Genomic DNA, 26614 nt, shown 5'->3' on the forward strand with positions numbered 1-26614 from the left:
ATGTCCTTTCCTAAGGATTTTATTTATTTTTTCTTTTTTCTTTCTTTTTTTTTTTTTTTGAGATAAAGTCTCTCTCTGTTGCCAAAGCTGGAGTGCAGTGGTGTGATCTCGGCTCACTGCAACCTCTGCCTTCTGGGTTCAAGCGATTCTTTTGCCTCAGCCTCCCGAGTAGCTGCGATTACAGGCACCCGCCACCGCCACGCCCAGTTAATTTTTGTGTTTTTAGTAGAGACGAGGTTTCACCATGTTGGCCAGGCTGGACTCAAACTCCTGATCTCAGGTGATCTGCTCGCCTCGGCCTCCCAAAGTGCTGGGATTACAGGTGTGAGCCATTGCGCCTGGCCTTCCTAAGGATTTTGTAATTTTAGTGCTTACATTTAGGTCTACGATCCATTTTGAGTTAATTTTTGTGCACAGCATGAGGTCGGGGTCCAACTTCATTCTTTTGCACATGGATAGCCAGTTGTCCCAGCACCATTTTCTGAAAAGACTATTCCTTCTCCCATTGAATTGTCTTGGCACCCTTGTCAAAAATCAACTGATGGCTGGTGTGAAGGCTGTGAGTTATTGCAATTGATTGTTCACAGTCAGCTACAGATGGAACACTTCGTTCTACTCTTTCCCCCCTTCTCACTGCTGCACTTGAATTGTCTTTAAAAAAATCAGTTGACCATAAATGCAAGGATTTGTTTCTGGAGTCTCAACTTTACTGCATTGATCTGTATGCCTATCCTTATGCCAGTACCACACTGTCTTGATTACTGTAGCTTTGCAGTAAGTTTGAATCAGGAAATGTGAGCCCTCCAATTTTGCTCTTCTCTTTCTAGATTGTTTTGGCTCTTCTAAAATACAAATACAAAACCCTTGTATTTCCTTATGAATTTCCTTATGAATTGGAGGACCAGCTTGTAAAAAGACAGGTGGGATTTTGATAGAGAGTGTGAAGCAATAGATGAATTCGGGATTTTTGCCATCTTAACAATATGATGTCTCCTGATCCATGACTGCAGGATATCTTTCCATTTAATTCGATATTCTTTGATTTCTTTCAAAAATATTTTGTCTTTTTCAGTACACAAGTTTTACGCTTCTTTTGCTAAAATTATTTCTAGGTATGTTCTTTTTGCCGATATTGTAAATATTGTCTTCTTAATTTCGTTTTTGGATTGTTCATTGCTAGTGTATAGAAATAAAATTGATTTTTGTATATTGATCTTGTATCCTGCCACATTGCTATGCACGTTTATTAGTTTTAAGGTGTTTAGTGGATTTTCTATATATGGTGTCGTATAATCAGCAAATAGAAAGTTTTATGTCTTAGTCCCTTTGAGCTGCCACAACAGACTACCATAAACCGAGTGGCTTATAAACAACACAGATGTATTTCCCACAGTTCTGGAGACTGGGAAGTCCAAGATCAAGGCACCTGTAGGTCTGGTGTCTGGTCGGGGCCTACTTCTGGGTTCCTAGACAGCTGTCTTCTCACTGTGTCTGCCATAGTGAAAGGAAGGGGCCCAGGGGCTTTCTAAGGCTTCTTTGATAAGGACACTCATCCAATTTAGGAAGGCTCTGACCTCATAACCCAGTCTCCAAAGGCTTCACTTCCAAATGCCGTCACACGGAGAGGAAGAATTTCAACATGGGCGGGGCACAGATATTCAACATAGCATTTTACTTCTTCCTTTCTAATATGGGTGCCCTTAACGTCTTTTTCTTACCTAACTGCCCTGCCAGAGCCTTCCGGACAGTGTTGAATGGTAGTGGGGAGTGTTCACCCCACTTACTCCTGATCGTAGGGGAAGAGCTACCCGGCTTTCACCACTGAACACCACATTAGCTGGGGTATTTTTGTCAGTGCTGTTTATCAGGTGGAGGCAGGTCCTTTCCATTTCTAGCGAGTTCAGTGCTTCTTTATGAGGGAAGAGTGTGAGCTTTTGTTTGGCTGCTTCCCCTGCGTCTGTTGAGATGATCGTATGGTTTCTGTCCCTTATTCTACTGATATGGCGTATTTATTACCTTGGTTGCTTTTTGGGTGTTGATAACATCCAAACACTTCTGCCACCCTTTTTAACAGAAAGTTGTACAACTCCCCAACCTGCCTGTGCGTGTCTGCCCAACACGAGTGCCAGTGGCCGACTCCCTGCTAGAGTGAGCACTGCACAAACAGCCTCTGCTTGTCCTCATTTGAGTGATCTTCATGTATTCCACGAGAAATCAAGGCACAGGGGTCTCATGAATGGCTCCGCCAACCGAAGGTGTACTCCACTGGGACTGTGAGTCACCTCACACCAGGGGGAAAGGTCTCTGTCAAACATGGCTTCAAGGAGCCAGGGACCTGGTGCCCCCCACAGGCCAGGCCCTGCCCCCCAAGTACAATGGGAATACATGCACGTATCACCTGTCCCCAAATGCTGGCAGATGGTGCCTCTGCCGACGGGGAATCTGAGGGACCAGCCTGAAGTCACGGGGACGGGAAGACTCCTCCACAAGCCCAGCCGAGCTGCAAATGCCTGCCCTTCCTCAATGTGCCGCCGGCTGTGCCCACATTGCTCCAGCAGCTCCACCTTCCCCAGGCATAAGCCTTCTCAGGGGCAAGCCCGGGCAGGGCAGGCCCAGGGAGTGGCGCTCCCATCCCAGGCCAGGCTGCTGGGCAAGCCCCTCCCCTTTCTCTCCCTCATCCTCTGACAGAGTCCACCTGGATATTTGTCCTGGAGCCAGGATAGAAGCTCCACCAGGCCCAGCCAACAACAGGAACCCTTTCAGATGCACTCCTGGGTGCCTACTGTCCCAGTATCACACAGACACAAGCCATGTCAGCCATGGGATCCCCAAGGTCCCCATGAGGTCACACCAGTGGGCTGCTGGGAAGGGCACTTCAGATGTGGTGCTCCCACGACCCAGGCCCTGTGAAGTGGTCCTCCTACCTTCTCGTAGCCAGTCCTCCGTGTGAGCCTGCAAGTGCCTGTGAACGTGAGTTCCACTCGAGCTGAGACAGGCTGCTGCCCCGATAATCAGAAGTCAGGCCCATGAAGCCCTCCATCACCTCACTGCAGTCAGAATAAAGTGCAGCCCTCCTCTGGCCTCCAGGTCCCAAGGCCGGCCCCCCTGCCTCCCAGGCTCGCACCTGCCCCTGACCTGTGTCCAGCCTCTTTCCCCTGGCTCTGTCCGCTCTGAGGCCCTTGCTTAGCTTGTGTTCCTCCAACCTCACCCGTCTGCCTGGAGTGCTCCTCCCCGGCTCCGCCTGGCTGGCTCCTTCTCCGGCATCAGGGCCTGGATCCATCATGGCTCTTCCAAGCCTCTGCACTTGGAGTGCCCCAGCCCCGTGGTTGAGAAGTGCCCCAACCCCGTGACCCTCTAGCAAGCATCCTAGGAATTCCCTCCCTCCCCAGCACTGATATGACCATCGTGCTGTGACACCTGTCATATACGCCAGAGCTGCAGATCCTCAAGGGGAGGGGTCTGCTCCCTGGCTCCCACACCCAGGGCCTGGAACAGTGCCTGGCACACAGCAGGCACCCACTAAATATTTGATGCATGGCTGAAGAGGACAGGCAGGCTGGCTGCTGGCCAGGTATGGCCTGCTTCTAAGGCTGGTGGTCAAGGACACAGTGTGCATGGATCTGCCCCCTCCTCCCACTTCCTGAGAGTGGAGTCAGTGTCTTCCTCCACCCAACTCCCCCGGCTGAGGACACAGCCCACACCTTTAGTGAGAAATGTCCCCATCACTGGGGACAGCAGGGAGCTGATGGGAAAGCAGGTGTCCAGGACATCCAGAGAAATGTTTCCTCACACTGGAACCCTTTTCTATTCCCTTCTAAACAAAAAGAATCCTCAAAGACTCTCAAGTGACCATATAGTGTCTTTTCTTATAATGTCACTTTGACAGGCACAAAATGTAAAACCAGGCATAAATTCATGCTTGTAGTTCTTATGCAGGCATGAAGCCAAAACCGGTGTACAAACTAACCACCAAGAAAACTGGTAGAGCACAGATGATTACAATAGAGCTGTTCTGTCCAATGTGAGCGCTACTGGCCACCCAGAGCCATGTGAATTTAAATTACAATGAAACACAATGAAAAATTCGGTTCCTTGTGTCCACATTTCCAGTACCCAGTAGTCATTTGTGCCAGGGGCTATCCAGCTACAGAACGTTCCCATCATTGCAGAAGGTTCTATCAGCTAGCACTGATTGGAAGACATTTGCTAAGAGGAGCTAGCTAGAGGATGGTTCTCCGGACCTGGTCCCACGTGGTTCCCAGGTAAGCTCCCGCCCACGACGCAGCCCTGTTGTCCATCAGTTTTCTTGGAGAGGGCATGGGAAACCTTCGTCGGTGTGTCATCTCCTGCGAAGGCCTTCACTCCTTCCTCTGGGCAGGAAGCACCCCTCACTCTCTGAATCATTAGCCCAAAGCAGTAAGTGCAGTGGGCCTGGCCCCACACCTACAGGAAGAGCCACAGCGTGAGGCTGGCATCCCTGGGGCACGACACAACCAGGATGTGGATGAAATAGATGCAGTATCTGGAGGTTCTCTTATAGGTGGCTCTGGCCTCCTGGACACTTCACACTGGTCTGGGAGCTGCCCTCTCAGGGCCCAGTGACCTTTTCAGATGCAGACTCCTGCAGCATGGGTCAGCAATTCTTCCCTTCCGTGGGACAGGGATTGGTTGCCTGTACCTGAGGCCAACACTGACTAGGGGGCCTCATGCCTGCCCATGTTCCAGCCCCGGAGAGCAATGTGAGCAAAGCCTCCTATTTGTGCAAAGCCAACTACTGTGGCATCACCTCCTTCAGGGAGCCCTCCCAGATTGTCCAAGGTGCTCACCTCCTTTGGGGAGCCCTCCCAGATTGTTCAAGGTGCTTGAGGGAGGGAGGAATAGGTTGTTCTCCCGGCACCGGGCCTGCACTCCTGGGCAGACGCTGCGTGCCTGTCCCCAGGCGCGGCCCTGCTGCCACCCCCTCGGGGGCTCGGAGCGCGACAGCAGCTCAGGGACGCCTCCTACGCCCGGCACGGTGCACCCGGGCCCTGAGGTCCTGGCCAAAACGCGCCAAGTTGGGGGTAGGTGCAGCGCCCCCATACCCCTCCGATGCGCGCCCTGGCGACGGGAGGCGGGGCCGGGGGCGGGGCGCGAGCTGGCCGGGGCGGGGCCTACGGGGGGCGGGACCGAGGCGTCCTATAAGCGGTGCTGAGGGGGGCGCGCGCCCGGCCACAGAGTGAGCGCGCAGCAGCGGCGGCAGCGGCTACAGCAGCGACCCCACCGCGCATCCGGCCAGGCCTCCGGCGCCCCGCGCCCCCCGCGCCCCTGCGCCCCCGCGCGCCGTTCTTCGCACCGAGGCCCCTCGGCCCGCCAGGCCCCCTTGCCGGCTGCCCGCCAGGCCCCGCGCCGGCCCGCCCGCCTCCCAGGACCGGCCCGCGCCCCGCAGGCCGCCCGCCGCCCGCGCCGCCATGGGAGTGGAAGGGTGCACCAAGTGCATCAAGTACCTGCTCTTCGTCTTCAATTTCGTCTTCTGGGTAAGGACTGGGCCGGGGGTCAGGGCGGGAGGGGACGGGCACACACCCCACCTCGGGCAGGTCCCGCGGCCGCGTGCTAGGCCCCGCGGGCGCCCCGCGGGCCGCGAAGTTGTGGGGCCACCTGTGGGCTCCAGGAGCGGGGTGGGGGGTCGCCCGGGACCGCCGCGCCCCCCGACTTTGGGGCTGAGGGCTGCGAGCCGAGTTTTGGGGCCTCTGTGCGCGGGGGCCCAGCTCTGCGGCCGGGCCAGGGCTTCTGGGGGCCGCCGGGCAGTTCGCGCTAAGTGGTAGTGATGGGTGAGGTGGGCGCGGGCCGGGACCCGAGTACCCGGCCGCCTCTCAGCTGAGGAGGGGCCTGCGCGGGTCTCTGGCCGCGGATTCCGGACTGCTGCTTCGCGGGGACGAAGGGGGGGCTCGCGGGCGGTACTCCTGGCGCCCCGCCCCCATGAGCTCATCAAGGGCCGCCGCCCCTGGATGGTGGGGCGGGGGCGCACACTTTGCCCGAGGTTGGGGGCGATCCGCCTCACTCTGTCCCCAGCCCAGCTAACTCGCCAGTCTGCTGTCACCACCCGGGACCTTCCTGGGGGTCGCGCCTAAAAGGACGTCACCGCTGGGATGGCCCAAAAGCTGGGGTGCGCGCACCCTGGCTGTCCTGCCTGGGGGCCGATCTCCCTCTCCTCACCTAGACACGTTCCAGCTGAGGCCTCCTCCCAGAAGGGCTCTGGAGGCCTTGCAGGAGTGGGGTCCCGCGGTTCTGAGTTGGCACAAGGAAGAGAGTGGCACCAGGGGCCTGGAGTGGATGGCAGGGTCTGGGAGTGGGGCTGCTGCTTTGGAAAGAGGGGCCCCCACGCTGGGCATCTTTGGGTGCCAACGTGGGTGGAGGAAGGGGGAGGGTCTCCTGCTGAGAATGGCTTTCTCCTGACCGCAGTCTTTGCTGCTGGGAAGTGACTGATGGGCTTTCGCCTTTTGTTTCCATTTCCTGTCAGTGTTGGAATTGGGGAGGGGGTGGAAATCCCTTCTTGGCCTGGAAGGACTGGAGTGGGTGTCCATGACCGTGGCCTCCCTGTGGCCACGCCCCTGGGCAGAGACTGCAAGCCCCTCCCCGTGTCCCCCCAGGCTGTCACCCCCTTCTCGTGGAAGACTCGGCTGATGTCCCAGTGGACCGAGTGTTTCTCAAGTTGAGGCAGGGAGGGCAAACTTTTAAAATGGCCCCTGGAGCCAGTGTGTGGGACCAGAGACATCTGTTTCCCATCTGGATGGCTGAGGATCCCAGTGCGGATCTGGGGCAGGGAGATTATTTGGAGGGGGAAGGACAGAGGCTGAACTGAACTCTCAGCTGGGAGAGGAGTGGGGCAGTCACATCCCACCTTCCCCAAGCCAGGCTGTTCTGCACAGTCTGCTTGGGACACTGGTGGGAGTCACTGTAGCCTTTGACTCTGCCCTGGCAGTGGGGGCAGCAAGGCCATCTGGGAGGGGCTTGCCCTCCCCAGGCACAGCCCTGGCACCTCGACCGTTGCTTAGTGGTGGCCTGCTTCAGCCCAGGCATGTGGGAGAGGCACGGGACACAGGCTGTCCCTCTGCCGGCCCCTGGAGCCCTATCCCCTGATGAGGAGAGTGTGGGCCTGGGGGCAGGGGCTGAAGGGGAGTCAGGGAAGGGGACTTCTCTGGAGGTGGATGTTTGCTCTCTGGACGGTGCGTCACTGCTGGGTGAGTCCCTCCTGCCTGCCCAGGCTGAGAGGTCTCCCTGGCAGTCCCCCGGGAGTGTCGCCACAGCGGGCCTGGAAGTTTCCCAGGCTGCAGGGGTGGAGACCTGACGCATCCCAGGGATGCTTGTTATTAAGTCTAGAGGAAATGTCTCCAAGGCCTCACCACTCCTGTCCCCAGGGCCTGCTCCCTGCGAAGCATTGAGAACTGAGTCCGTTCACAGTCACTGTGGACCCACCCATCCATGGGGCTCTGCTGGAGCCAGGAATGCCAGGCTGGGTGAAGTGAGGTTGGTGGGCACCACCCTGGTGGATCCCCCTCCACCCTGGTGTCGCAGGGTGTGTGGCTGAGAGCACAGTGCCATGGGCTTGGGCCTCCCTCAGTGGAGTCCGCACCACACTGCTCTGGTCCTGGGCCTTGGCCTCCCCCGTCTGCAGTGGGGGCCCTCAATGAGCCTGCCTCCTGGGGTTGCTGGTGGATTCACTGACATGCCTGAGTGTTGACAGGGGGCTTGGTACAGGAAGGGCTCAGGGTACAGGGGTTGGCCAAGGGTCCAAAGGGACCCCTGCCTCAGAGAACCCAGCCCGGGCAGGCAGGATGCGCAGTGGGGAAGGGGCTGCGGGAACCCTGCAGGGCCCAGAGGGACTCAGTGCAGTCCCGTGGGCTCAGGGGAGGCTGGTGGGGAGGAGGTTAACAATGCGTGTCCGGATGGGGCGCTTGTTAAAAGTTCCATTTTAGAGAGGAAAAAGGCCTTGCCTGTGGGAGAAGGCAGCTGGGGTAGCCTGACCTCTTTCACAGAAAGGAGCCCACACACACACGCACAGGCACTCACACACACGAATGTGCACACACCCTCACTCCCACCTGCACACACACTCACACTCTTGCTGTCTCACTTCCCAAGCCAAGGTGCGAGGGGGAAGGTCCGGGCAGCGTGCACCTGCGCACTGACCGCTTTGGGGGCCAGTGAGAACTGGTCTCCCTGGGTGCAGGGCTGGCCCAAGCAGGGAAGATATTGCCGACACCCTGGCCAAGCAGCATGGAAATCCTGTCCCTTGGATGGGTCTGGGAGCCTCCATCAGAGGCGGCTGGCACCTGAGACCCACTGCTGCCAGGAGCAGGGCAAGAAAGCCTGTGTCCCGGGGCCGGGGACTGGCCCGTGGGAACCTTGCCTTCCTCATCTGTGAAATGGATATAAGAGTTTTCTCCTCAGGGGCTGGCCAGGGAGCCCAGGAGAGGTGTCACCAGTCCCCGCAGGGAGAAGAGCTGTGTCTCTTGCCTGGGACTGGCTGCTCCCCCAACCTAATGCAGCTGGTGGCCACCTCCCAGTGGCAGGGCAGCCCAACCCGGCTGGGAAAGAGACTGATTAGAAGCCTAACGGGTATTTCTCGCTTCCAGACAGCACATGACTGTCACTTGGCAGGTCTGTCGCTGTCCTTCCGGGAGAGGGGCTGCAACCCTGGCAGGCGCTGTGGGGGAGGGGGGCTAGGACATCCTGTGCCTGGTTTCACCAAGTGGGTGTGTGGACTTTCCCTGGCTCCCCCAGGCTGTCTGACTGCACAGCTTTGGGGAAACAGTCACTGGGGCAAGCGGGCCAAGAGGAGGAAGTCTGTGGTTTGTCCCTGCTACACGCTGGCCCCAGTGAGGCTGTCCAGAAGTGCAGGGCACAGAGCGAAAAAGCAAGGAGGTGTAGGCCTACTTTCCTGGTCGCCCCTCTGGCTGGCTGTGGCTCTACCAGGGGCTGACAAGTCACCCACCCTCCCTGAGGGCACCAGGGTGCATGCCCGAAAGCCCTCCATACTTTCCTGGGTTTGAGGGTCCTTCTCCTACACCCACCCCAGCGCCCAGTTCAGCTCAACTTTCAGAAATCTGGTTCACCCCCAATGCTTATCTCATAACTGCTTCCAAGCCCAGACAGGGAGACAGACCCCAAACGATCCCCTACCCCTATTTCCGCACCTGAAATCCCACCATGGGAAGAGCTTTGCTCATAGAGTCAATAAGGCTTAGAGTCCAGGCACCTGTGCGAGGGAGCAGGTGGTCACCCTCATGCCCGCTGCGGATTGGAGAGGACCCTGGGGATGGGGTGGGGCTGGGGCTGGGGAGGAGCCAGGTACCCTGCCCCTTGCTTGGGCCCCACCTCCCTGTGATCCAGGCTGGGCACGCCGTGGGTGCTGGGTGGTCTTCCACCCCTGCAGTTGTCTGCCTTGTTCCCAGCACCCCTTTGGGCAAGAAGAACCAGGCTTACCCAGAAATGGGCTTCAGTGATCTCCACTTCTGAGTCGTCCCCAACCTGCCTGGTAGGACGCAGTGGCACCTGGTGTGCTGGGCAGCCTTCTAGGAACCTCTGGACTTACTCAGTGTCCCCCAGCCCTGCACACACATTCTTTGTGTTTCTGGGCCCAAACTAAGCCCCCCAACCTGGGCTGCAGAGCAGGTGCTGAATCATGAGAGATCCTTGAGGGTCCTCCAGGTAGGCCCCCAGTGCTGGAGGAGTCCCCGCAGGCAGGGGGCCATGCCCAAGGGCATGGAAGGTCAGCTGGATCTCACTTTCGGGGCTGTAGGCGTCCTGTGCTAGCCGCCAATGCCATGGCCTTGAGATGGCCAGAATAAGGCAGCTGCTCCCCACTCCCCACACGAGGTCTTTGAGGGCTGCAGGCTCAAGGAGGTTCGGTAGGGCTGGGGGGCCAGGGGCGCAGAGCTCGTAAGTGCCTCTCTGCCGGATGCGGGTGCCCCAGCAGGGGAGCTTCGAGAGTCCAGGTGTGAGATGCCAGATGCCAGAGGCCTGAGAGGAGGGAGCATCCAGCTTGGCCAGAGGCTGGTGGCTCACATCCCCACCCCGCCTTGCCCTTCTTTCTGGAGCTGTGCCCTCCCACTACATTTGGAAAGTGATTGCTTCCCTCTTCCTCAGCCCCTCGGGCTCCCAGTTATGGAAGTGGTGTGATTCAGAGAAGGTAAAGGATGGGAGGGAGAGGGCTGAGTGACGGGGACTCCCGCAGGGCGCCCTGTGCTGTGTTACATGGAGCTCCAGGATCAGGGCAGGCGGGCAGCCTGGGGTCCTCACTTCTGTCCCCAGCCAGACCAGGCCCCTCACAGCCTGCCAGGAGCATGATATCCAGTGCGGTGCAGAACTAACCTCAAAGCTCAACCCCAGGTAACAGCATGGGTAAAACAGATGACAGGGCATGAGGCTCACCCCAGGACAGGTGAAGGACCCAGGCTGATGGGGGCCCAGAACAGTCCTGATCCTGGAGCTCCTTTCTGAGTGGGACCCCAGGGGTTTCCGAGGGGCCACGATTTGGGAAGCACAGACTCCAGCCCCCACCCCATCCTGGCCCTGGGAGCTCACCCTCTCACACAGTAGATGGGGCAGCCGCAGGCCACTCCTCCACCCCCCGGGGACTCGGCCTGACCTTGGGGCTGCGTGGAACAGTCTTTCCTTCTGTCCCCGAGAACATGAAGGCAGCTCAAAGGAAGTCGTCCCCACTCTGCGCTGGGCAGGCTCCGAGCCTGGAGCCACCACACCGCCCCAGGCTTGCCCGGTGATTATCAGGCCCACTGGGCACTAAGGAAGCCACGGTTCCAGAGTGATGGCTTGTGAGGAGCCCTAGCTGAGTGGGGTGCCCCTGGGGCGGGTGGCCACACCCAGGTGGGAGCAGGTACTGGCTCTTGACCAGGCTGTGTTGGGCAGCCTCTCAGGTGCTGCTGGTGGCCAGAGACACCCTGAGCTGCCCTGGGCCCCTCTACCTGCTCTCTGGTCCTCTGCCTGAGGCCACCCATCTCCCGCCTCCCATCACCCTCCCTCAGGGGCACTGGCCCACCCAGACCTTTTTCTTTGAAGCACACGGCCCTGGGGTTGCCAGCCACCCCACAGCCCCTTGCCTGGCTCTTCCCCAGTGGGTCACTGGGACTGTCTGTGTTGGCACACCCTTCCCACAGGGGCCAGTGGGGTAGAGGAGCTTCCAGAGCAGGGGTAGGCTTAGAGTGGAGCAAGGGACTTCCTGGCTTCCCTGCCTCGGGAACAGCTGGCCCTGGAAGGGGCTTGGTCCTTGGGGCACCAGTGCCCACCACCCCCGATGCCTGGGAGACACCAGCATCCTCTGAGCCTGTGCCCGTCCTCCTGGTCCCAAGGGAAATGACTCCTCACATCCCCCCAGCAGGCGGGGCCAGAAGGCCAGCATCCTCGCCTGACACCTATTTTTAGATGCTGAGACAGGCGGCTTCCTCGGGGCCAGGGGCCCTGTGAGTGGGGCTTCCTCTTCCTGGCCTAGGAGAGAATTCCTGCTCCTCTTCCCTCCATGCTGCCTTCCCGGCCCTGGAGGCCACAGTGGGGTCGGAGGGGCAGCTGCTCACCACCTAGGAGGGCCTGAGAGGGCCCCACGTCACCCAGGGAGGAGTCTGGCCCTGTCCCCAACCTCCACACCCAGGCCTGGTACTGCGCCTTCTTGGTGGGCAGAGAGTGAGGGGTTGGCCTGCAGAGACCCGGGCTGGAGGGGCCGTTCACCTCTGGCCCCCAGCGTCCCTTCCTGGAAGCACCTTGGCGAACCACTCCCCTCCTTCACCCAGTGTCTCCAGGGAGACTTCCTCCCTTCCTTCTACCTTCACTGTCCTCCTGGAGAGGGTGTCTCAGGCCCCAGCACCTCCCAGTGGCTGAGCCAAACGGGCACTTCCCGGTGTGTTTCCCACATGTGCAGTCCCTGGGTGTGGGTGAGCAGGCACAGAGCCCGCAGCATGGCCCTGCCTGGTGGCCCCTCTCCCCAAGAGCATCAAGGGAGGGCCTGGGCTAGAGACACACAGACGCCTGGCCTCTGTGTAAAGGCGGGTGAGCTGAGGTACCATCGTCCTCGTCCCCCACTGGGGTGTCTGGGCAGCACTTGGGGTGACCACTTGGCCCGTCTGGGTGGGGGTAAGGTATGGGTGCAGCGACCAGATCCCTGCCCCTTCCTGCAGCTGTGGGGGTGTGTGTGCTGGTGTGGCGAGCTCCCACCCGAAGTTCTGACTCCCGGCTGTCTGGGGCCTGCGGGGACAGTGGGCAGCTGGCATGGGTAGGGGAGCTGCCCTCGGCCTGCCTGGGCAGCGCCTGCTGCCTTTTGCTCCCTTTCAGCTGCTTCTTGGAAACAGCGGACAGGCTGGGCAGGAACCCAGTGTGCTTGGCAGCCCCCCTTTTGCAGTCGATTCTGTTATTTATTAATTCCCAGGAAGGAGAAAGAAACAATCCTTCGTAGAGTTGCAAACGCTGCTTTCAGTAGCCTTGCAAGGAGCCCTCCAGGAACCCCACAGGTTACCTGGGCTCCATCCTGAGGCCACCCTCCATCCCCAACCCCCAGCAGCGCATCTTGTGGGGTGGGGCGTCTCGGGAGGTGGGTCGTCTTGGGGAGTGGGTCGTCTTGGGAGGTGGGGCGCCTCGGGAGGTGGGGCGTCTCGGGAGGTGGGGCGCCTCGTGGGGTGGGTCGTCTTGGGGAGTGGGTCGTCTCGGGAGGTGGGGCGCCTCGGGAGGTGGGGCGTCTCGGGAGGTGGGGCGCCTCGGGAGGTGGGGCGTCTCGGGGGGTGGGGCGTCTCGGGGGGTGGGGCGTCTCGGGGGGGGGGCGTCTCGGGAGATGGAGTGTCTTGGGGGGCGGGGAATCTCTGGGGCCGGGCCACTTGGGAGGCGGGAACATCATGAGGACAGGGCATCTCAGAAGCCAGGCCCCTCCGGAGGCTGGAGTATCTTAGAAGGTGGGAGCTGGTAGCAGAGAGGCGTCCCACAGGCAAGCTTTGAGCAGGGAGGCGCCTGTATGGGTGTCTATGTGGGGAGAGGGATGACAGGAGGTCCAGATTCCAGCACCTATGAAGCCTGTGTTGGAGAGCCGGGTGCTGCTGTGCAGGCTGAGTGGTGTGGATATCAGCTTCTGCACTTTTATTTCCTGGTTTGTAGACAAGGCAGAGAGAGGCTGAGATGGGCCTGAGGTCACCTAGGTGAAAGGCACTCAGCAGCCAGGGCCTTGGGCCGCCCTCTACCTCATCACCATGAAAGCGGGACTCTCTCTTTTAACTGACATCCGGGCTCCATAGTTACTCCAGTCCTAACTCTGATTGATCCTAAAACTGCATTTCTAAGAACAGGGCTTCGGTGTTTCCCACGCTGCTGCTTGCCCCTGGGAAGCGCTGGCTCCGCCTCAGAAGAAGTTAGCACCAAGATGGCAGCCTGGGGCCTTTGGGGCCCAGAAGAAACACTGGCCCCCAGGAGTTCAGTCATCAGGGACTTGGGATGTGGGGGCTTTTCAAACAGCTTTATTTAGACGTGATTGACACACAGTAAATGCAGATGTTTAAAGGGAACAACTTGGTAAGTTTTGACAGATTTATACCCCTGTGAAACCATCACCAACTCCCCAAGCGCCTCTGGGACCCTTGGGATCCCTGCTTCCTGCCCCTCTTCCCCGTCCCAGGGCAACCACAGGCCCTCACTGTGGGTGCACACAGCATGCATTTCAACAAGTGAACTCAGAAGGCCCTTGTGCACCGTTGCTGTTCTCCCTCTTTGGTTCAGCACAATTACCCAGAAACCCACCGTGCCGTGGCGTGCCCGTCGTCTCCGCGCCCGTGCCGTGGCGTGCCCGTCGTCTCCGCGCCCGTGCCGTGGCGTGCCCGTCGTCTCCGCGCCCGTGCCGTGGCGTGCCCGTCGTCTGTTCCTTTTCATTGCCGAGCAGGGTTGCGCCCACGTGTGCAAGGCCGCGACGGCTCCCGGGTCCACCCATCCACCAGTCAGTGGGCATGTGGGCTGTTTCCGTTTGGGGCATTGACGAGAAACGCTGCTAGAACATTTGTGTACAAGTCTTGTGTGAACCTAAGTTCATCTCTCTTGGATAAATACCTGGGCGTGGAGCAGCTGGGTCATGTGAATGTGGGTTTCACCACGTAAGCAGCAGTTTTACATAACTGCCACACTGTTATTCAAGGTGGCTGGACCGTTTTACAGCCCCTGTTGCGTGCACCCCAGTCGCCTCCCCCAGCAGCATGTGCTATGGTTGGTCGTTTTCATGGCAGCCAATCCTCTGGGTGCGCTCAGGCCGTGGCTGTGGCTTGACCTGGGTTTCCTGGTCCCTAGCGAGGTGGAGCATCTCTTCGTGTGCTTATTTGCTGCGTGTGTGTCTTCTATGGGGAAGGGTCTGTTCCTGTCTTTTGCCCATCTTGTAAAGCTTGAGTTGTCGGTTTGCTTGCTGTTGAGTTTGGAAAGGTCTGCATATGTTCAGGGCACAGGTCCTTTACCAGACCCTGCCCTGTGTCTTTCGGAGAGCAGGTGGCTTCTGAGTTCCTGACTCTGGGGAACTCTAGTCCTGCCACGTGGGATCTGTTATGGGGCAGGGGCACCTCTGCCTTTCCCACCACGGGGCGTGGGGCTTTGGTGCTGCCATTGCCCTCCCTTGTAGGTGGCCCTAGGGGAGCCCCTCCGCCTCCGTTTCCTCATCCAGAAACTGGGGGTGACCATCACCACCATTGTTGTCACCTAGCTCCAGCTGGAGGTCCCTGCTGAAGGCCGGAGAGCTCAGCGTGGCCCCCTGTGGGTCCATGCTAGGGCTGGGAAGACCAAGGCCCAGGTGAGGCCTCTGCCCAGTGCCTGGCACTCCTTCCTGCCCCATTTTTCCACCCAGGGTGGCTCCCGACTGTTTCTGGTCGCCTCTGGGACAATTGAGGTGGGCAGGCTGGCGTCACCCCCATTTCCTACTGTCCTACCCACCCCCTCCTGGCCCAGCTGTTCTGCCCTATTAAAAGTCACATGGGCCCTCGGGTCCTTCCTGGTGTTGACCCAGGCTCTTCCAGGCCCTGCAGGCCAGGACCAGCCTTCCCTGCAACCCTCAGCAGAGGCCTGGGGCTGGGGCTTGTCTGGGGGCAGCCTCCCCACACGCCCCTGGAGTCTGAAAAGAAGCCCCTTCCCAGAGCACAGCAAGAAGCTGCAGCATGGCCTGGAGTCCCACCGTTAGCAGGTTTGGGGTTTAGGCTAAGCTTTGCTGTCACTACCTTTCTGTTAGGATGTTGTGTCCATTAGATGGGGTCATCCCCTCAGTGCCCAGGCTAGAGGAGGGGTGGTCCCTGCCCAGCCAGGGAGGGCATGGGGTGGATCAGTCCCTATGGAGCAGCTTTCGAGCCAGGCCCGGTTCCAGGGTCAGCTCTGTTTTATAGAGGGGGACACGGAGGCACAGGGAGCCCGGGGACCCTTCCAGCAGCCCCGCAGCTCCTGTGGCTGAGTCAGGGTTGGTCACCAGGTCTCTGTGGGGATGAGGCTCCCCCATCCACCTGCCCCACTCTGTCCTGGAACAGCTCTCAAAACGGTCTCTGGACCACAGTTTCAAAACAAAATAAGCAATGTTTTCAGAGGCCCGGAGGAAGCCAGAGTTACCACGGCAACTCTCGGCCTCACCACCTCCTCCCACCAGGCTGCAGATGGAGCCAGCTCAGGAGGGCAAAAGGGTGAGGACAGCCAGGCTCTCTGGGGCCACCCCCCAGCCCCCACCCTTCTTGCCTCTCCTGCACTGTCCACGACCCTCCCTGTGCTCCCACGGGTGTAATGGGTGCAGAAAAACTAGGAGCTGTCTGTTCCTGCAGGATTCTGGAAGCCAGGGGCCCCTGACCTCCCTGGGGCCTTATCATGTGAGGGGCACACTTGGGGTCCCAGCTGCCAGATGGCTTCCAGTACTGCCCGCAGGTGCACGTCGGGCCCTCGGTGGTTCTAACACACCTCCTACTCGGCAGGAAGAGCTTCAGTCTGGGGCCTGGGCAGGGGAAGTAGGCTGCCATCCTCTCTAAACCAAAGTATGAAAATTGAGTTGAAACTCCCATAGGAGGGCAGGAGGTACAGCTCCTCAGAAGAAGGTCTGAGAAACCACAGCCCAGGTTGCTGTGTCGGGTGCGAGGAGAAGGTGCTCTGGCAGTCCTGCTATGGGGGACCATCAACAACCCCTTTGGGGTGAGAGCCCCATGAGACAGGGTCTCGCTCTGTCACCAGGCTGGAGTGCAGCAGCATTGTGGTCACAGCTCACTGCAGCCTCCAACACCTGGGCCCACAGTCTGCCTACCTCAGCCTAGCAGGTGGCTGGGACCACAGGCATATGCCACCATGCCCAGCTAATTATTTTTACTTTTTGTAGAGATGGGATCTTGATATGTTGCCCAGGCTGGTCTTAGACTCCTGGCCTCAAGCAGTCCTCCTACCTCGGCCTCCCAAAGCGCTGGGATTGCAGGCGTGAGCTACCACACCTGGATAATTTTTTCCTCGGAGACAGAGCCTTGCTCTGAGACCCAGGCTGGAGTGCGGTGGCACAATTATAGCTCACTGCAGCCTCAATCTCCTGAGCTTAAGTGATCCTCCCGCCTCAGCCTCCTAAGGTACTAGGATTACAGGCACTTGCCACCACACCCAGCCCCCTCTGGCCTTATTGTTTGTCAGGCCCAGCTTAGGTCCTGGGGGTGGGGAGGCAAGAGTGTGAGGGAAAGGGGGAAGAGGTATAGAGCCCCAGCTCCTCCACCCACCCAAACCCTCACCAAGGCCCTAGACTGGCCTGCCTGGGGAGTCCTCAGGGCTTGCCTTGGGTATGGGCCATGGTACTGGGGCCGGAAGCTCACACTCTGCTGGGCACAGCCCCCTGCCCACCCCCACCTTGGGGCCTTGCTCCCCTGGCAGGGCCGTTGGAGCAGGAGTGGGGCTATCCAGGTGGTGGTCTTGTGTCCAGCTCCCGGTTTCTCCTTTTTTTTTTTTTTTTAAGCTTTCGGTTTCTCTTCTGCAGTTGACCGGCAGCCCTGCATCTGTGGTGGGGTCGGCGCCTGGTGCTGGTGAGGCAAGGCCTCAGCTGCTGGGACAGGACCTGCCTGGCACCCAGCTGGTGGCAGAGCCAAGCATTCCGACTCAGCTCTGGGAGCAGCTGCCTTCTGGGCTGACATTCTCCGCTGGAGAAGTTGTGTGCTCGTCGCCCCGGGTGCCCCCTCACCTGGCTGATTTCATCTTGTGTCCCCTGCCTCCTCCTCCAGGAAGCCCCCAGGGCCTGGCCCTTTGTGAGAGTGGCATGGAGGAGGAAGACAGACTCGCCCAGGCCAATGGGAGCCGGATGGTGGCCACACTTGTGGGGCCCTGACCCCACAGGCTTCTTCAGCACGCCCTGGCGTGGGTGGTCCCTGCCTGAGTGCTGCGCACGGCTGTCTGCCAGACTAGGTTTTAGGGGATTCTCGTACTGTCCTCCTGGGGCAGCAGGGGGTAAAACCTGACCCACCCAGACTGTCCAGCAACAAGGGCCTCCTGTTGTGGACCAGGGACCCTGGAACTGACTGTGTCCTGGGGATGCAGTGTCCCCAGGCTGCCGGAGGGTTGTGTGGCCATGTTTCCTGCCTGGGGCAGGAAGAAACCCCAGGAGGGGTCTGAAGGGGACCCAGTCCCCATCCCGTCTAGCAGGGAGGAGCATCTGCAAGAGGCGACCGACGGGTCCTGGAGTGGAGGAGGGTAGGGGCAGCAGGAGGCCGAGGGGTCCTGGAGTGGAGGGTAGGGGCAGCAGGACTCAGGGTCACTGGTCATTTATGGGGATCACATGGCCACAGTGTGCCCTGCATGGTGCTAGGCACGAGGGACAGAAGAAAAGCCTGTGTCCCCTCCCACCACCAGAGGGCTGGGCACTGCCCCTAGGGAGAGAGGAGGAGTTGGTGCGTGCGGAGGGGGGCCTAGGGCACGTACCTGGCCTGGTCGGATGATCAGAGTGGGCTGAACTGAGCCTGGTCTGGGGCCCAGCCTCAAAGGTAGACCCCACCTGGCTAGAGTTGGTTGTGTGCACACAGGACAACCTGGCATTGAGGGCCTCTCCTCTCTGTGAGCCCCATCCCCGCCGGCCAGACTCCCAGCACAGCCCCCTTCCTGCCCCAGCTGCTGAGCGGCAGTGCTGGGCCGGCTTCTGTGCACCCCTTCCCCCAGCCCATCTTGGAAACCAGAGCAGCTTCCTTCCTCCCAAGTTTCCCTTCCCAGGGCTGATGGCAGCAGGGATGTATTCCACAAACCCCGCAGGCCCTGGTGCCTACAGCTTGGCCTGGTAACATCAAATCCTACTCCCTCCTCCTGGCAGCAAAGATGGGGTGCCCCCACCCCAGAGTTTTTAGCACCCCCAGACAGAGGCAGTGCCCCAACGAGCTCAGAACTCTTGGGGTGGTGCCACATCCTTGCAGGAGGGTGTGGTGGTCCTGGGATGCTCAGGTCCTGGTATCTCCTCTGGCCAGATACGGAAAGTGAAACTACAGGGTGTCCAATTAACCTTGAACTTCAGATAAACACCAGATTATTTTTTTGTATGTCCCATGCAATATTTGGGACACACTTATCCTAAAGAAGTATTCCGTTTTCATCTGAGAGGCAGATTGAACCGGCATCCCGTGTCTTCCTGGCAGTCCCGTGCTGGAGTCGCGCTCCACAGGTGCAGGGCAGAGCCAGGCTCCAAGAAGATGGCGGCCAAAGCACCTGCCTCATGCTTCCTGACTCCCGGGGCTCCTCGGGGCATTGCGAAAACCAGGGCAGCAGAGCTGACACCTGGTCCCTGCTCGGGAGCCAGTGGGTGGCTCAGCAAGGCAGGAGGTTGCTCAGGCTGTGCATGTGGGGCAGGCGCAGCCTTCTTGGTACATGTGACACCGTTCCCGCTCTTTCCCAGCTGGCTGGAGGCGTGATCCTGGGTGTAGCTTTGTGGCTCCGTCATGACCCGCAGACCACCAACCTCCTGTATCTGGAGCTGGGAGACAAGCCTGCGCCCAACACCTTCTACGTAGGTGAGTGCACATGTGGCTGCAGACGCATTCAGGGAGGGCTTCCAGGAGGAGGCAGGGCCTAGCCTTTTGGGTGAGGACATGGAGGGTGAAAGGCAGTCGGGCATGGCATGTCTAGGCAGGGAGGCGGCCCTGGAAAGGGCTCTGGGCACAAGGGTTGAAGTGGAGGTGGGCCTGTGGCCTGCTGGCTCCTCTGGCCTGAGCCAGGGCAGGGGGTGGCAGCCAGGCCCGGGCAGGGACTGTGTCGAGAGCTTGCTTATTTTAAGTGTGGGGTTATTTCAGGGGAGGCTCCCGGGGAAGGGTGGGGCTAGATGCCTGGGCTGCACTGAGCCTGGGAGGGAGGGAGGGATGGAGCTCAAGGGATGGAACCCAGTGAGGGGTGGAGAAGGGGCAGGGGAGGAGTGGAGAGGGGCCAGGGGAGGGGTGGAGAGGGGGCAGGGGAGGGGTGGAGAGGGGGCAGGGGAGGGGTGGAGAGGGGGCAGGGGAGGGGTGGAGAGGGGGCAGGGCAGGGGTGAGAGGGGGCAGGGCAGGGGTGGAGAGGGGGCAGGGGAGGGGTGGAGAGGGGGCAGGGGAGGGGTGGAGAGGGGGCAGGGGAGGGGTGGAGAGGGGGCAGGGGAGGGGTGGAGAGGGGGCAGGGCAGGGGTGGAGAGGGGGCAGGGGAGGGGTGGAGAGGGGGCAGGGGAGGGGTGGAGAGGGGGCAGGGGAGGGGTGGAGAGGGGGCAGGGGAGGGGTGGAGAGGGGGCAGGGCAGGGGTGGAGAGGGGTGGAGACACCCCAGAGGCTGGTGTGACTCAGCTGCCTCTGCAGGCAGCTGCACCTTGCGGCCTTATTAGGCTGCGTGTGGGGGACTGGGCTGCCCTCCCCACCCCCAGGAGCAGAAGTGATGGAGGAGGAGGCGGGGAGGGGCAAGGCCCGGAGCAGGAAGAGGACCATCTCACAGTGCAGAGCAGCACCCTTCTCCTGGTGCCCCTGGCAGGGCTGGGGCTGGTGGGCTCTGGAGCATTTGTTGAGATGCTTCTGTCCTGTAGAGGAGGCCTCTGGGATGGCCCTCTTGCCCTCACAAGCTGAGGGGTGGGTGGGGTGGGCAGCCTGTGTGTCCCCAGTCTTCAGGGCTTCCCTCAGCCAGCAGGTGCCCCCAGGCCTGGAGCTGTAGGGCCAGGCCCCCCGCCAGTTACGGAGGCTGCTTGGCTTGGTTGCTGAACCAGGGCCCCAGGAGGCCCGAAATGGCCCCACACCTGCACCATTCCGCCTCTGTGCAGTCACCCCAGGGCCAGGTGAGGGCCCTGGCCACACGGCGTGCCCGTTCCTTCTTCCCCATACCCTGCTCATGGGTCAGATGGCTGGTGCTGGGGTCCAGATGGTGTCAACAGGGACAGTCCCTGTCCTCCCCAGAGACAGAAGCCTGTGGCCCACAGAGGGTTTCTGGGCCCAGCCGACCCTGGGGAGGGTCCTGTGACCCTGCCCATAGGTTCCTGGCCTCTCTCGGGGCCGTGGTGCCCTCACAGGTATGCGTCAGGAGAACAGGAAAGGCTGCTTGTCCCGGGGCTCGTGTGGAGACACCCCCTGCACGCAGCTGGGGTGCTCCTGCCCGTGTCCTCAGAAGCACTCAGCTTAGCTTTGCCCGTGTGCCTGGGCTGTGGGCAGCAAAGCCTGGCCAGCATCCTCCTATCTCGGACGGTGCATCTCTACTGGGAGGCCCCTCCCGGGTCTCTTCATTCCCGCTCCCCAGATCATTAGGGCTATTTGGGGTCCAGAAGGTCCTCCCAGCCATCCTGGGCCTTGTCCTCCAGGGCCACCAGTCCAGCCAGTGACAACCACAGCATCCCTGGCCTAGAACGAGGCTGCCCCCAGCACATTCCTCGTACTCCTGTCCAGGGACAGGAGGGAGCTGCCCCCCTTCTCCAGGACCTGGGGCCAGTGGGTGTGAGGCAGGTGTTCCTGGAAGGGGTCACTCTCCAGGCACCAAGTGACCAAGCCTTGTGGCTAGAGCAGCTCCCACTGCTGGGCCGGCATCCGGCCCTGTGTGGCCGGAGAGGAGCTGAAGGGTTGCTAAGCTTCGGGCTGGGGCAAGGACAGGGGACACCCCAGAGAAGTATGCCAGGCCTCCTTCCTGTGCTCCACTCTCAGCAGAAGCAGAGGTCACAGGCTGTGCTGAAGCCCCATGGGGCAGTGGTGCTGCCTCCACAGTGCCAGGGCGAGGCTGGTGTTGGAAGCCAGGGTCTGACCCGCATGGTGTCACCGTGGTCACATCAGAGCTCCAGCCCCAGAGCTGCCCACCCTCGGTCCTTGGCTGTGGTTTCCCTGGGCTGGAGGAGCCTGCTGTTGTGTTGGCCACACGACCACAGGACCTGTCACCTCTGACATGGGCTCTGCCTGGGTCCCCACTGGACGGAGACCCCTTGGAGCTCCTTTGGCCATCAAGTCCTTGCCCATCCCAGAACTGGCCTTCTGGGGCCTCTTGTGTCCCTGATGTGGGCCGGGCCCTGCCAAGGGCTTTTTTTTCCAGCACTGGGAACAGGGCGGGTTTGCTGGGCTCACTCCCCTCAGAGACGCTGCAGGTGTGGTGGGTTAGGCCTGAGGGCTTTAGAGAGGAGCCTGGGGTGGGGCTGGGGCCTGGCAGGGGGTCTGGCAGCCCTGGGCCTCCCACCTCCTGTCAGGACCAAAAAAGGCAATGCGCCCCTCCTGACCTGCACCCCTGAGTGAATCCAACCTTGCAACCCAGGAATGTCAGGACCTGAGGGGAGGGAGATCTGGCTCCTGGGCACTGTGCCCGTAAGGAGGTGGCCACCTGCAGGGCATTGCTGGCAGAGGTTTCATCTGATCAGGCAGGAGGATGGGTGGCCAAGCCCTAGAGCTGGGTGTGTTCTCTGCCTGGCGGTGAGTCCTGCCCCAGGCACCTTCTCCCGTGGACTGGCTGGGCAGGGACAATGGGCCTGGCTGTGAGGAGGGGGCCTGGGCTGCCTTCTGCATTGCCACAGCAACAGGGGACAGCCTGCTGAGGGATAGGGGAATGGGCAGGCACTGAGAGACACTAACAGCTGTCCCGAGGGTACAGGGCCCTGTCTGGGTGGCCAGGCCCCTGTCTCGGGCCCACAGTGTGCCCCCCACCCTTGGACGGCGCCTTCTCCCTCCCCAGGTATGTGCTGCCCAGCCAAGGGCCGTAGGGGAGCTCAGGAGGGCTGGCCTACATGTCCTGGTCCAGCTGTCCCGGGTGGGGTGCTGGGCTTCAGCCCTCAGCCCAGGGCCTAGGAAGCCAACTTGATCCGCCCACACAGCAGCCAGGTTCAAACGCAGGTCCCATAACCCAAGTGCTGCTGTGCAGCCAAGATAGGGGGCAGGAGCCAGCAGGGCCCCCCGCCCTCCTCTCGCACCACACTGGGGAGGCAGCATTGGTTCTGGTTCTGGTTCCTGGGCTGCCCCCTCAACCCCGGCCTACAGCGGGGCCCACCCTGTGCCTTCTGATACCACTCCTTCCCCACGCGGAGTCCCAGAGGCTTTGGGAGTGGGTGCAGGTGGTGGGTGGCGGGTGGCAAGTACAGGTGGTGCATGGTGGGTGTGGCAGGTGGCGGGCTGTGGGCCACACGGTAGGTGTCAACCCTGCGAGGCACCAGCACTCAGAGCACTCACGAGGTGCATAGTCCCCACGTGCACAGTCTCCGTCCTGTGTCATGGGAGAGGTAACTGAGGCACAGAGAACTCACCAGGCCAGGCTGGGATGTGGGGTCCCTCGCTGCTCATCCCTGGCCATCAGCAACCCCACATCTTCCCAGCTGGGCGGCCCGTGGTGGGGTTGGCACCCAGGACCCTCTGGGGTCTCGGGCTGTGACGAGCGTGCAGGCGCCCACCCGGGGTCTCGGGCTGTGACGAGCGTGCAGGCGCCCACCCGGTGTCTCGGGCTGTGACGAGCGTGCAGGCGCCCACCCGGGGTCTCGGGCTGTGACGAGCGTGCAGGCGCCCACCCGGTGTCTCGGGCTGTGACGAGCGTGCAGGCGCCCACCCGGGGTCTCGGGCTGTGACGAGCGTGCAGGCGCCCCCCGGGGTCTCGGGCTGTGACGAGCGTGCAGGCGCCCACCCGGGGTCTCGGGCTGTGACGAGCGTGCAGGCGCCCACCCGGGGTCTCGGGCTGTGACGAGCGTGCAGGCGCCCACCCGGTGTCTCTCTCCCCGCAAGGCATCTACATCCTCATCGCTGTGGGCGCTGTGATGATGTTCGTTGGCTTCCTGGGCTGCTACGGGGCCATCCAGGAATCCCAGTGCCTACTGGGGACGGTAAGGCGGGGAGGACTGGGAATTCGTGTCCCAGGCTGCAGACGCCTGGGCCCGGGAGGGGCTGGGGGCTGCATCTAGCCCTGAGGAGGGGCCAGAGCTGGTGCTCAGGGCGGAACCTAGAGTTCTGGGGGAGGTGGCTCCTGTGCCCTGGTTTTCCTGTTTGGTTTTTAAATTAAATCCCATCATGCTTGATCTCCATCGTGGCCAGTTCCTACGTGACCGCTTTTCTTTGTCAAAAAATAGCCACAAATACAACAGGGAGCAAGCCTTAGCTCTGAGGCGAGCCTCAGCGTCCCAGGCACACCGCCCCCCAGTGGGAAGCCCAGGCCTGGCTGTGCCATCCAGGGCCTGGCCAGTCCAGGAAGAGGGAGCCTGTGCCCGTTGTCTCCAGTGGGGTAAACTGAGGCACATCCCATGGCTCCCCCTTCCTGTGGGGAGCAGAAGCAAGAGGGTGGGGAAGACCAGTCAGGGGTCATGCTGATGCACACGCCTCCCTGGGGGCTGCAGGCATCCTGGACTCACCAGGCTGTGACCCCACCCCTCGCGCCCTGCCCCATCCACCCCGTCCTGCGGAGCCTGGTGCCGCGTGGGGACATCGTGGCTTTGACGGCTCCTTCCTGGACTGAGTCTTAGGCCCTGTGCCCCAGGGCTCGACACAAGCTGCCCGCTCCTGGTCAAGTCGTGGGCTGGTGACTCCCACTAGCCCCTCACACACACACCTGCTGGGCACCTGGGTGTGCGTCCTGGGGCCCTTCCCACAACCTGCCCTCTTTCCTCCCTCTGGCCACTGCCTGGCTCCAGTTCTTCACCTGCCTGGTCATCCTGTTTGCCTGTGAGGTGGCGGCCGGCATCTGGGGCTTTGTCAACAAGGACCAGGTGAGCCTGGGTGCGTGGGTGTGCCCCTCACCCACCACACCTCCCCTGTCGCAGGTGGGGTGGGTGAGGGGGGCACCCTCCTCCCCTGTCGCGGGTGGGGTGGGTGAGGAGGGCACCCTCCTCTCCTGTGGCTGGTGGGGCGGGTGAGGGGCACCCTCCTCTCTTGTCGAGGGTGGGGGTTGGGCTGACCCATGGTTTGTGGGAGCTCTTTGGGCTCCTCCTGGGTCCCCCTTGCTAGGAGGATCTCCAGGGCTTTCTGGAGGAGGCAGCATTGGGGCTGAGCACAAGGCCAACCTCCCGTTCCCAGCACCCCTGGGGCAGCTGAGAGTGCAGAGTCCTTGTTCTGGCCTCGAAGCCACCCTGCCCAGGGAGAGCCTGGGAAAAGTGCGTCCGCTTGGGGCGGGGTGGGGTGGGGACAAGGTGGGGGAGGTCCCCCCTGTGCATGTGACCGCACCCCTCCCCCAGATCGCCAAGGATGTGAAGCAGTTCTATGACCAGGCCCTACAGCAGGCCGTGGTGGATGACGATGCCAACAACGCCAAGGCCGTGGTGAAGACCTTCCACGAGACGGTGCGGCCCGCGGGGGCGAGGGCAGGGAGCAGGGCCGCGGGAACCTGGCTGGGGAGTGTCTCGTCCTGGACAAATCCTGCCTCCGCCCAGACCTCAGGAGCAGGAGGTGCCCTTGGGACCTCCAGGACCCCTGGGCTCAAGTGGTCCTCGGGTGGGAACCTAGTGGGCCAGGCTGGCCCAGGGTGTGGAAAGCGCTGAGCAGCGCAGCTGAGGAGGAAGAAGGCTGGCCCCTGGATGCGTTCTGCAGTGGGGAGCGCTGCATACCACTGGCCGCCTCCCCGTGGGTTCCCCAGAGCCGCCATCCCCCAGCCACGTCCAGGGCTGACCTCGCACCCCCGCTCTCTGCAGCTCGACTGCTGTGGCTCCAGCACGCTGACCGGTCTGACCACCTCAGTGCTCAAGAACAATCTGTGTCCCTCGGGCAGCAACATCATCAGCAACTTCCTCAAGGTGCGGGAGGCCGCTGGGGCCACGCCTGATGCCCTCGTGCCGCCCAGCCCCTGGGTGGGGTCGGCAGGTCACACGGCAGCCCCACGGGGAGTGACCACGCTGGGTGGCGTGGCCCCTGCCAGGGCTGCTCTGCTGGGAGGGTCAGGGTGGGACTGCATCTGGCCCACGAGGAAGGCAGGTGCCCTGCGTTGCGCATGCCGAGTGAAGAAGGTGGAGGCTCTGGGGGCGGAAACTCACCTGCACCCCCAGCTCCGCGTGTGCATTCGTGGGTGTGGACGCCCCTGACAGCCCGTAGCTGGCAGGGCCTGCAGGCCATATAGTGCCCTGTGGCAGTTGCCTGCTGAGGCCTCAGTGAAAGTCGTCAGTGGGTGCACATCCGTGATGCTGTAGGGGTCTAGTGACACCCATGATCGTGATCTCAGGGGAAAACGGCACAGTGTGTCCCAGGCATTTCGTGTTTACGTTAAAAAGAGTGGAAAACAGAAAGCCGGCAGAGGCCGGGCCGCTGCACCCACCTGTTCCGAGGGGGGTGGGGGGTGGGGGCCTGTTTCCAGGATTCCCCTCTGCACTTTCTGTGGTGACCATGGATTACTAAGTGACAACAGGGAGCCGGAAGCCGAGGCCCGGCCCCTGACCACACGCGCCTGGCCCCCTGCAGAAGGACTGCCACCAGAAGATCGATGACCTCTTCTCTGGAAAGCTGTACCTCATCGGCATTGCTGCCATCGTGGTCGCCGTGATCATGGTGAGTGGCGGGGGCGGAGGGCCTGTTCTCTGGGCTGCCCCTTCCTCAGGGCCCCATGCTGACCGCACCCCCCACCACCCTCCCGCAGATCTTCGAGATGATCCTGAGCATGGTGCTGTGCTGTGGCATCCGGAACAGCTCCGTGTACTGAGGCCCCGCAGCTCTGGCCGCAGGGACCTGTGCAGTGCCCCCCTGAGTGACCCGGACACTTCTGAGGGGGCCATCACCGCCTGTGTATATAACGTTTCCGGTATTACTCTGCTACACGTAGCCTTTTTACTTTTGAGGTTTTTTGTTCTGAACTTTCCTGTTACCTTTTCAGGGCTGACGTCACATGTAGGTGGCGTGTGTGAGTGGAGACGGGCCTGGGCCTTGGGGACTGGAGGGCAGGGGTCTTTCTGCCCCTGGGGTCCCAGGGAGTTCTGCCTGCTCAGCCAGGCCCCGCCTGGGAGCCACTCGCCCAGAGACTCAGCTTGGCCGACCTGGGGGGCTGTGTCCACCCAGCCCGCCCGTCCTGTGGGCTGCACAGCTCACCTTGTTCCCTCCTGCCCCGGTTCGAGAGCCGAGTCTATGGGCACTCTCTGCCTTCATGCACCTGTCCTTTCTAACAGTCACCTCCAACTGTAATCACAACATCCTGAATCCGTCATTTAATAAAGAAGGAACATCAGGCATGCTACCAAGCCTGTCCAGCCCCTCAGTGCCAGTGGCGTCTGAGACCTCGGG

At 61.1% G+C, this 26614-nt stretch overlaps 1 protein-coding gene across 3 annotated transcripts; it reads left to right on the top strand.

Annotated features, from left to right (window-relative positions):
* The first annotated feature begins 5211 nt into the window (after positions 1 to 5211).
* On the top strand, positions 5212 to 26570 carry CD81 (CD81 molecule). Of its 3 annotated transcripts, none has more exons than XM_033206671.1 (8): positions 5212 to 5513; positions 18869 to 18983; positions 23150 to 23247; positions 24049 to 24123; positions 24589 to 24693; positions 25042 to 25143; positions 25802 to 25888; positions 25977 to 26567. In XM_033206671.1, exons 1-8 carry the CDS (start codon positions 5448 to 5450, stop codon positions 26037 to 26039), a joined length of 711 nt encoding a protein of 236 aa, XP_033062562.1. In that variant the 5' UTR covers positions 5212 to 5447; the 3' UTR covers positions 26040 to 26567. The 3 variants fall into 3 exon arrangements, with proteins under 3 accessions (XP_033062562.1, XP_033062561.1, XP_033062563.1); XM_033206670.1 differs by lacking the exon at positions 5212 to 5513 and adding an exon at positions 15621 to 15662 and having other exon boundaries at positions 25977 to 26570; XM_033206672.1 differs by lacking the exons at positions 5212 to 5513; positions 18869 to 18983 and adding an exon at positions 22612 to 22816 and having other exon boundaries at positions 23120 to 23247; positions 25977 to 26570.
* Positions 26571 to 26614: the final 44 nt, after the last annotated feature.

This window comes from Trachypithecus francoisi, unplaced genomic scaffold (assembly GCF_009764315.1).
Source record: "Trachypithecus francoisi isolate TF-2019V2 unplaced genomic scaffold, Tfra_2.0 Lachesis_group8, whole genome shotgun sequence".
Lineage (NCBI taxonomy): Eukaryota > Metazoa > Chordata > Mammalia > Primates > Cercopithecidae > Trachypithecus > Trachypithecus francoisi.

Excerpts from the sequence above, each read along its gene's own strand:
- CD81 (XM_033206672.1), top strand. The coding sequence starts at position 22,648 with ATGGGAGAGGTAACTGAGGCACAGAGAACTCACCAGGCCAGGCTGGGA. Across the intron at positions 23,248-24,048 it reads CCCAGTGCCTACTGGGGACG|TTCTTCACCTGCCTGGTCAT; the intron begins GTAAGGCGGGGA and ends GCCTGGCTCCAG. Across the intron at positions 24,124-24,588 it reads GCTTTGTCAACAAGGACCAG|ATCGCCAAGGATGTGAAGCA; the intron begins GTGAGCCTGGGT and ends CCCCTCCCCCAG.